General features: G+C 52.0%; 1 protein-coding gene across 1 annotated transcript; it reads right to left on the minus strand.

Moving 5' to 3' along the window:
• Positions 1–8203: 8203 nt before the first annotated feature.
• On the minus strand, positions 8204–10294 carry MIOX (myo-inositol oxygenase). The gene is made up of 10 exons (XM_006876390.1): positions 10280–10294; positions 9847–9927; positions 9547–9627; positions 9278–9440; positions 9104–9171; positions 8915–9024; positions 8774–8841; positions 8629–8678; positions 8408–8520; positions 8204–8312 (listed from the first exon to the last, which is right to left on the minus strand). The coding sequence occupies exons 1-10, from the start codon at positions 10292–10294 to the stop codon at positions 8204–8206; spliced, it is 858 nt and encodes a 285-aa protein (XP_006876452.1).
• Positions 10295–10722: the final 428 nt, after the last annotated feature.

Genomic DNA, 10722 nt, shown 5'->3' on the forward strand with positions numbered 1-10722 from the left:
TAAAAGTACCATGGACTGCCAGAAGAACAAACCAGTCTGTGTTGGAAGTAATACAGCCAGAATGCTCCTTGGAAGTCAGGATAGTGAAACTTCATCTCCTTTATTTTGGACATGTTATCAAAAGGAACCAATCCCTGGAGAAGGATATCATATTTGGTGGAGGGTCAGCGAGAAAGAGAAAGACCATAACGAGATGTTCTGACACTGGGACGGCAGCAATGGGCTTCCACATAACAAGAGTTGTGAGGATGGCGTAGGCCCAGGGAGCGTTTCATTCTGTGGTGCATAAGGTCCCTCAGAGTCAGAACTAACTGGACAGCAACTACAGCAGCAAGAAATCAATCGTTCTTTCAAGTGACGTGGTGTCGCGGGAAAAGAGTGGCTAGTTCCGCGGCACCTCCAATGTTCCCACGGTGCTTTTGCTTGAGACAACAGCCATATTTTATACACAAAAGAGTTTTACTTTCACTTTCTACCTTGTCACACAGACTACAGTTGGATGGACATTTACAATAACACTCACTCTTACTGCTTCATCCAAGATGCTCTTATGAAAAACTGGCTTCCTAAACTGTTTAAATTGTATGTGTATGTCTGGGTTGCTGGTGCAGTTTGTACCAGAATGCCAGTAGTTTAACCCATCAAAGCTTAGCCCCAGGAGTCCCTGGATGGCACAGATGGCTCAGTGCTCGAGTACTAACCACCAAAAAGTTGGCAGCTTGAACCCAACCAGAGATACCTTGGAAGAAAGATCTGGCAATCGCCATCTGAAACGTCACAGCCTTGAAAGCTGTATGGAGCTCAGTTCTACTCTGACACACGGCGTGTCATCTGAGGCAGATCACCTCAATGGTACCTGGTTTGGTTTTTACATAATCACTGTCTATACAATAAGGAGCTCCGGTAGTGTAGTGGTTACGAATCAGGCTGCTAACCTCAGGGTCAGCAGTTCGAAACTCCCAGCTGTTCCACGGGAGAAAGCTGAGGCTTTCTGCTCCCGTAAAGATTTACAGCCTCGGAAACCCTGTACAGGGTCACTATGGGTCGGAACCGACTCCACGGCACACAACCACCATCATACCATAAGTAGAGCAATGCCCATCTTAGATTTTTATGAAAATAGCTCTGACCTTGCAGGCTCTTGACGGGGGGTCAGGAGCACCCCGGCACCTGGAGACGGCATTCTAGGAATCTCAGTCACCGACTGTCTCTGTTTAAGGTCTTGAGCCTTAAATCTAGAAGTTAGAACTTGTCATCCTATTTCCTCCTTTAGAATAAAGCAGCACTTTCCTCTGGTATGTACCACGTTTTCCCCACAGCAGGGTCCACAGCAGGCTTTTCCTGCCACAGAAGCAAAAGCCATCATTAGCTGTTTTGCTCCTGCAAGCCTTGAGGCTGCAGGAATTTCAACTCTGGCAGGGTTTTCCCAATCCTCGGAGGAGATCTCCTGGCAGGACACCAGCCCTGCCAGCACTGAGAACTCGGACTTCCGGTCTCCAGGAGCAAGGGACTGACTTTCTGCTGCTTTTAGCAGCCCAGTGTGCGGTACTTTCTAACCACAGCCCTGGGAAGCCAGCACAGACATAGAGATCCTGGGAGAAGGTGGCAGCTGCCAAGGTTAAGTTTCCTGGAGTGGGGGAAGGAGCACTGGGCACAGCATGCTGGGGGGGAATTGAGGGTGGTCAGGAGATCATCCTAGGCTGTATTGAGCCCTGGCTTGGTTAAGGCCTCTAGGTGCCCCCAGGCTGCACTGGGAACACCCCCCTCCTCCGTGGCCATGCTGCCCATGTTCTGGTCCCCTGTGCTCTGGCCCAGGACAGGACAGATGTGTGTCCACTCCCCAGGCAGAGCAGAGGTAGTGGAAGTAGGGGCAGGAGACGGCCACACTGTTCTTCCCCAGGGAGGCTGGTGGATTTGAACTGCTGACCTTTCAGTTAGCAGCCGAGCACTTAACTGCTATACCATCAAGGCTCCTTCTGCAAGACCCTTTTTCCAAGTAAATCATGTTCTCAGGAGCCAGGAGCAGCTCTTGGGTGCCTTCTTCTCGCCAGCGGAGACTCAATCTTCCTACCCGGAGCCCTGGTTGCTTTCCAGGCAAGACGGTGTTCCAAAGCCACACTGGGAGCTAGGGGCTAACTTCCCTCTTGAAAACCCACCTAAGTCCTCACCCTGGTCTAGGTCATACGATGCCTCTGTAGCTGCCAGCACCTTCCCCAGGTCCCAGTGTTCTCGGAGGAAACTCTGACCTTCCTCCAGACCCTGGCTTCATCCCCACCCACTTTATGCAAGGGGTCAGAGCAGATGGAGTCTTTGCTCAAGTTGGCCTCCACCAGGTCCTCAAGGAGAATTGATTTCCTGGCACCATTTTGGCTCTCTCTGCCACCCCCCAGCTGTGAGGGTCCCTGGAGCTGCTCTGTGGGTGTGCAAGGTGCTGGGGAGGTGGGCTCAGAGCCCAGACTTGACCCAGGTGCTGGGGTTGGGAGCTTGCAGCAGAGAGGGGTGCAGCAAGCCAGCCGAGTGTGTCTTAGAGGGAAGCTGGGGTGGGTGGGGAGGAAGTAACAGCCCACCAGTCCTGAAGTGACCTCCTAGGTCCAGGCAGGAACAGGATGCCTTTCCCTCTGCCCTGCCCCCAGCCTGTCTTCAGACTCTCAGAGGGGACTGTCACCTCCGTAAGGGCCCTGAGGGAGGACTTCAGGTGGGGAGTGGGCAGGTCTCATATTTCCATCCAGCTCACCTTGCTCTAGCCCCCCAACATCCCAGCCCAACACCTCATTGCATACCAGGCTCCTCTCCCAGCTCCCCCAGACCCCCTGAGGGGCCCCTGGCACCCACACCTCATTGCACACCAGGTTCCTCTCCCAGCACTCCCCAGCCTCCCACAGGTCCTGGGAGAGAAAGCTGCCCTCATTCAGCCGCCCTCTCTCTCTGTGTCTGTCGGCACCGTGGGTATCTAACCCTGACCAGACATGCCCCTGGACCACCACCAAGGACACCAGCCCTACCCAGAACGCTTGTACCCCACCCCAGACCCCAGAGCTCTCTTCACACCCCCAGCTCACTTTGCCCTGTCAGCCTCTGGGAAGGGGGGTAAGAGGTCTTAGAGACCACAAGAGGGCCAGCGTGGGTCAGGTATGAGTGCAGAGTCAGCAGGACTGGGGTGAGACCCCCAGGAGTGAGAAGCTCAGTAGTGAGAACCCCTGGTGCAGGAGTGAGATGTCCAACTTCAGGATCGAGACCCCCAGTCTAGAAGGTAGACCTCCAGGAGTGAGAGCCTCAGTCCAGGAATGAGACCCCCAGCGTAAGAGCGGGGCCTCCAGAAGCAAGATCTCCAGGGCTGAGACCTGTGGACTAGGAGTAAGACCCCCTCAGTCTAGGAGTGAGACTCCTTGTTTAGGAGTGAGACTCCCAGGAGTGAGACCCTCATTTGAGAAACAATATCCCTGGTCTAGGATTGAGACCCCTGGTTTAGGAGTTAAGACCCCCCAGTCCAAGAACAAGACTCTTGTCCAGGAGGGAGAGCCCAGTCCAGGAGGGAGAGCCCAGTCCAGGAGGAAGAGTCCAGTCCCGAATGAGGGCAAGCCTGAGAGCAGGACATGCAGAATCAGGAGACCTGCAGTTGGCTGGGGGCCAGGGGAGGGGTCTGTCTGCAGGGGTAGCAAGGCGTGGGGAGGACTAGTGTCCTGGATTGAATTATGTCCCATCCCCTTCCCCCCGCCCCCAAATCCGTGTGATGTGGCTGGCCTCCAGTTCTCAATGGCTTGGCAGTACGTGATGATGTAATCACCTCCCGGAGGTGACCAGCCCTGCCTGACCCGATGGGATTACCTGTCAACATTTGCTTCTGTAATCTACAGGATTAGGTGGACCTTGAGTCAAACCTCTTTTGAGGTATGTTGTTGTTAAGTGCTGTCGAGTCAATTCCAACCCATAGTGACACTGTATAGGGTTTCCGAGGAGCGGCTGATGAGCTTGAACTGCCAACCTTGTGGTTAAAACTGACTTTGCAGTCCAGTGTGTTAACCCAGAGCTCCACACTACACACCAGGGCTCCCTTTTGAGGTATAAAAGGAATTAAACAGGTAAGCAATGCTTAGAGGGACCTACTATCAAGAAAAGAATAGGATTCAGCCCTTTGGACCTAGGGTTGTTGTTAGTCAGTTCTTCCTCACAGAGACCTTAATGCACAACCAGAAAACAAACAAACAAAACCCACCTGGACCTTGGGCTTCTCCTTTCAGTACCATGGGCTCTTCTTGATCATACGCTATTGCTTGAAATAGTTGAACATCAACCATTTCTTTTTGGTACAATGACTCTGTATTCCTTTCATCTTCTTTTAATGCTTTCTGCTTCATTTATTCAATATTTTGTCCATAAAATTCTTTATTATTGCAAGTCGAGGTTTGTATTTTTCCTTCCATTCTTCCAGCCTGAGAAACGCTGAGTGTGCTCTTCCGTTTTGGTTTTCTAACTCCAGGTCTTTGCACTTTTCATTGTAATACTTGAATTTTTTCTTCTCGAGCAGCCCTTTGAAACCTTCTGTTCAGCTCTTTTACCTCATTTCTTCCACTTGCGTTAGCATCTCTATGCTGGAGAGTAAGTTTCAGAGTCTCGTCTGACATCCATTTTGGTCTTTTCCGTCTTTCTTAACTTCTTAATGACCTTTTTTTGTTTTCTTCCTGTAGGATGTTCTGTGTGTGTGTGTGTGAATTGAGTGATAGTTTACATTAGTTTTACACTCGTCGTTTCATTGCAATGATTACAATCCCTTCCCCAGGCATCATCATTCAACAGTATTTTCTTCCATTCCCTCTGTTTTTTTGTTTTTGCTTGGGGGGGAGGGGATATGCACAAAAACACTCAGGAATATATAATCATTTAAACAACTAATGGGCACATTCAAGCCTGCCTCCTGGCCACCAGCACACAGCCTTTCTCTTTTCATGAGTCTAGAGTCCTCGGCTGCTCTCTTTCTCCATGTCCTCATCTCTGCCTCCATCTCTGGTGTCGCTGCTTCTCTGGATAGAGTCCCACATTCCGCTCTTGCTCGTCTCCTGTTATGGTCCTAGGGTCCTCTGTTCCTGGACTGTAAGATTAACTACTGTCCCCATTATGTTACAAAACTTCTACCTTTACAGTTGTGACAGCCACAATTAGTCATCATAACAATGACTCACTGTTGAATCATAAGAGTCTTATCTCCATCTCTTTTCACCAGACCTGTCTAGACAAGATGAAAACTATTCAGTGGGGGTTCTAACTTCCCCAGCACACTCTAAAACTAATCTCCCTCTTGAAAACTTGTAAGCCAGTCACTTCGTGCCTTTACAGTCCCCCGTCCCCCCATTTTAGGTAGCCAATGTCTAAGTTGCCTGTCCCTATCACCTCTGTGTACAGAGGAAGTAGGATGAAAATTTCTTCCCTCTCAGTTGGTATTTTAAGTTACTACATCCATAAGTATAAGGAGCTCTGATAGCGTAGTGGCTATGAATCGGGATGCTAACCTCAGGGTCAGCAGTTCGAAACTACCAGCTGTTCCGCAGGAGAAAAATGAGGCTTTCTGCTCACATAAAGATTTACAGCCTCAGAAACCCTGTACAGGGTCACTATGAGTTGGAATCAACTCCATGGCACATAACAACAACAACAACATCTGTAAGTATAGGTCAAGTTCATCAAATTGTAGCAATTTACACTTGTTTCCTTTATTAAATTTTTTTATCCTGTATGATGTCCTTGATGTCATCCCACAACTCTTCTGGTCTTCGGGCTTTAGTGTCTAAAGCATCAAATGTGTTCTTCAGATAATATCTAAATTCAGGTGGGATATGTTCAAGGTCATATTTTGACTCTCTTGACTTGTTTTAATTTTCTACAGCTTCAACCTGAACTTGCATATAAGCAATTGATGGTCTGTTCCACAGTCTGCCCCTGGCCTTGTTTTGACTGATGATATGGAGCTTTTCCACGATGTCTTTCCACAGATGGAGTCAATTTGATTTCTGTGTATTCCATCTGGTGAGGTCCATGTGTACAGTCATATTTTATGTTATTTAAAAAGCGTATTTCTAATAAAAAAGTCATTGGTCAAATTCTAAGATGCTATCTCCAGCATCATTTCTCTTACCAAGGCCATATTTTTTCAATTACTCATCTTTTTCAACTTTGTTTCCAACCTTCTCATTCCAAGCACGGGTAATTATCAATACACCTTGATTGCAAGTCTGATCAATTTCAGACTGAAGAAATTGGTAGAATTCTTCAATTTCATCATCACTGGCTTTAGTGGTTGGTCTTCCTTGTAGGTGTATGGATGTCACAGACAGTGTAATACTTCAAGAGAGAGCTTGCAATGTTCTTTTTGATGATGAATGCAATGCCATTCCTTTACAATGTGTCATTCCAGTGTATTAACCCACATGACTGTCACATGACAAATGGCCAGTGGATGCCACTGCTGGGATTGAACTGTCAGTGGCAGAGATTTCAGCTTCACAGCGACACGTATGCCTCCACTGTGCGACCAAGTGACAGACAAGAAGCTCCTAGGTCCAGGAAAAGATTGAGGCCAAGACACATGGATCTACAGATGCTGAACGGAGACAAAGACCCAGAGTTGACGAACACGGACCTTCCCTGAGATCCGGCTTTGAATTTGGACTTCTAATATGCTAAACTGTGAGAAAATGCATTTCTGTTTGTTAAAACCACCCCTTTGTGGTTGTTCTAAGAGCAGGAGATAAGTAAGACAATCAGTCTCCAGCACAAGTCCTTGGAGTCCCTTTGAGCCACAGCCCTGCTGCCTCCAAGCCTCCGTAGAACTTCCTCAATTCAGCAGTTGCTGCTTCCTCACCTGCAGAGAGCACTGTCAATCTTTCAGAGGCATTTCATGATTGGATTGTGGGACTAATACTGGGGGTGCTGACAGATAAAGAGTCAGAGGACAGCTGGCTGAGGTCAGCTCAGACTCCCAGGCCAGTGGGAATGACCTGGTGAGCAGTGAGGTGCAGGCTGGATGGAAATTTGAGGGTAGCCCCCCATTACCCTTACGGAGGAGACAGTCCCCCGCTGAGAGTCTGAAGACAGGCTGGGGGCAGGGCAGAGGGAAAGGCATCCTGTTCCTGCCTGGACCTAGGAGGTCACTTCAGGACTGGTGGGCTGTTACTTCCTCCCCACCCACCCCAGCTTCCCTCTAAGACACACTCGGCTGGCTTGCTGCACCCCTCTCTACTGCAAGCTCCCAACCCCAGCACCTGGGTCAAGTCTGGGCTCTGAGCCCACCTCCCCAGCACCCCCACAGAGCAGCTCCAGGGACCCTCACAGCTGGGGGGTGGCAGAGAGAGCCAAAATGGTGCCAGGAAATCAATTCTCCTTGAGGACCTGGTGGAGGCCAACTTGAGCCCAGGCTCCACTGGCCCCACACATATATAAGAATACACCTCCACCTCCAAAATCAAAACTGAATATCATTAAGCCTCTAAGTGCATTTTCAGATTAGCAGGAAATGCTGAGGAAAGCGTTTGTGTGCTTATGGGGATCTGGAAACTGTTGAGATGCAATCAGCAAAATCCTAATGCAAAGACATTTCATGAGACAGGGACCTGCTTTCTTCTAAAAACAAAGTGCCAGGTTTGGAATGGAAGAAACTCAGACCACATAGAATAGGAAGGGGTTGGCAGCTTCTGGAGGAGGTGGGGGGGGGGGGGGGGGAAGGGGTAGAACTGGGAGCACTGGGGTGCTGGCAGGCCTTTGCAGATGGACGTAATGTTTATCATAGAGCTGTTACTCTGAGATTTGTTGAATGAAGTCTTCTGCATACAGAGGTGGTCTTTGTATACTGGGATTTTGAAGGACGTGGTGACCCTTTTGAGAATGTGGGGTTAGTGAGTGCTGAACCCTGGGCTCTGGGAGGATGAGTGGACTGTTCACTGGCTGGTGAACAGGGGTTGGGTACGGGGCTCACCTCCTGCCCTATAAACAGGGTCCCCTCTGCTCGGGTCCATCCCCACTGCCACAACATAGTCCATCCAAAGAAGAGACATGCCACCCCCAGAACTGGGTCAGACCCACAAGGTCTTTATTGCAGGGCACAGTGGCTGTCCGCTGGGGCGCTGACCACAGGTGGACGTGGAGGTCCTCGGGAAAGACAAGGTGGACCAGGTCAGTCATCTGAGCACCCAGTCAGCCTGGGCCTGAGGGGGTATCACCAGCTCAGGACCCCAGGGCAGTACTTATCGATGAGTCCCTGGTAATAGGGCCTCAGCTTGTCCACATCCGGCAGCTCGGGGCATTTGGTGTAAAGATCAAACTTGCTGCAGGGGGTGAGACTCAATGAGGCCAGAGGACTTGCCTCCCCTCCCTTCCCTTCTCCTCCCCCTCCCCACTGCCCACTGCCCACTGGTCGCACTTGAACTCCTGCACCCAGGGAAGCATGACCAGGTCCTGCTCGCTGCAAAGCTGCCGGTAGTCACCCCCGGTGTGCCACGGGTAGAAGGAGTGGAACCGGATGATGTAGAAGGCCTAGAAGTGAACACATCCAGCATGCTGTCTGCTCGTGGGAGGTGTAACGCACAAAGGTGACAGGGACTGGGCTGGCCTGGGTTAGGCTCCTAATCTGAAACCCCCTACCTCCGGAGGGAGGGAGAACTTGTTGAACTTCATCACCTGGTACATGTACTCTGAGGAAGAGAAGATATCATTGTCAGACCCCAGCCCTGAGGATGGTCACCCGTCCAGGGTGGTCACCCGTCCTTTCCCGTGCCTGTCACCTCACCGTCATGACCCCAGGACATGAGGACATTCCCGAGTCCACAGTGAGGCTGGTACATACCGAGCTCCGTACTGCAGAGAGACTAGGGTCAGGGGGCTACGAGTCCCCTGAGGAGGGAGGAACTGAGGGTGGGGTTGGGGGCACCTGTATCTAGGATCCTGGAGGTCGGGATTGTCCTGAAAAGTTGAGTCTCGGAAAACCACAGAACCCTGGGGACGGCAGCCGACGGGGAAAGTGTCTCCAACAACAGCCCACTGAGGACAGGCAGCCCGGTGAGCCTGGGCCTCGCTGTCCCAAGCCCAACCAGGCTGCCCATCCAGGTCTCAGCCTCACCTGAGGCTCACCAGCCAGGGCTAGTACCTTCCCTAGGTCATGCAGCAACCCAACCAGGTGGAACCAGTCTGAGAGGAGACAGGACAGAGCTGGGGTTCAGGGCCGGGCTTTCCAATCCAAGACCCTGGCTGATCCTGGATACAGCCCACCCATCCCCCTTGGGGTAGGGCACACCCTTGTCGGGGTGGGCCCTCCGGATGCCCTCTGCAGTCTGGTAGGCATGGAAGGAGTTGGGAAAGTCCACATCTGGGTCTGACTCATCTACCAGCTGGTCCAACATGTCCACCACCTCGAGCACGGTCATCTTCTTGTAGGAAAAGTCCCCAAACTGAGCATGCTGGGCCAAAGAAGGGTACCAACACAGCTGCAGGCAGGCTGGACCCTCAGGACCACCACCAGAGCCGACCCTGTTTAGAAGGTGAGGGTGCACCCACCGGCCATACCTTCCCCCTGACAAAGTCCACTGTCTGATGCGTGTGCATGAGCTTGTAGGTGGCAAAGACACGATCCAAGAGCGGGCCCGACTGCAAAACCACGGGTCAGCCTGGCCACTCAGCCTTCCTGCCCCTCTGAGCCCTCACAGCCAGGCCCTGCAGGATGTGAGTGGGGCAGCACCCCCCAGCCCCCCAACTCCAAGAGAGGGACTTCCCAATGGTGCCCCTGGAGTCCTTTGGAGCGATGCTGCTCTCCCTGTACCAGGAACTGAGGCACTGCTTAGGGGTGGGTGTGGGAGGGGGTCTCACAGTGTAGTTTCGGAAGTTGTTCTTGTCCTTGACCGTCTCTGGGTCCACATTCCGTGGGTAGACCAGGGAAGTGTTTGGGTCCTGGGGAGGGCAGTAACCTGTCTGGTTCTTATACCAGCTCCATGAGGAAGTGAGGGCATCCCCGGGAACCCTGCTGAGGCTGGGGGTGGGTGGCAGAGCGCAGCCCTCCTCGACATCGTTCTGTCCTCCTGGTCTGTTGCCTACTGAGATACCAACTCAGCCCACAGTGTGATGGTCTGACTCCTTCAGCACAGGAAGTAAGAGCTGCCCTGGAGAGAGCCCTGAGCCATGGCTGACCCTTGCCCCAGCTGGACCAACACAGGCAGTAGGGAGCACTTTGACCAGCTGGGTGGAATGGAGCAGCGTGAGGGGGCAGGGAGCTGCTTCTGTGTGGGGTCCCAGCGGCACTTACCACAGCCACCTTCATTCTGAGAGGGAGCAGGGCGAAGATGAGCAAGAGGCCCCCAGGTCCAGGGCCCTATATACACTGGTAGGTTACATAAGTGACCCGGCACCACCCAGCCCCTTGGCCTTGGCCCTTGATAATGAGTGACCATCTGCCCTCCCGCCTGGTCTCAACAAGTTAATGTGTCAGCTCAGGAGTAGCCCCCAGCCACCTCAGCAACCCCTCCCTGAGCTCCCCCACGTCATTCTGCCACTGTGCCCCCACAACCAGGGCAAGAAGGCCTGCTCACCACTGGCCCCCTCCCCATTATCCCCCCCCCTCTGAGAGTGGAGGGCTATGACTGGGGTGAGGATTTGGGATGTGAACACCAGTCAGGAATGGAGCCCACAACCTGACCAAACCCACAGGGACCAGACACGAGATGAGATTGAAGGAGGCATGTGATTCTG

Source organism: Chrysochloris asiatica, unplaced genomic scaffold (genome assembly GCF_000296735.1).
Source record: "Chrysochloris asiatica unplaced genomic scaffold, ChrAsi1.0 scaffold00378, whole genome shotgun sequence".
Lineage (NCBI taxonomy): Eukaryota > Metazoa > Chordata > Mammalia > Afrosoricida > Chrysochloridae > Chrysochloris > Chrysochloris asiatica.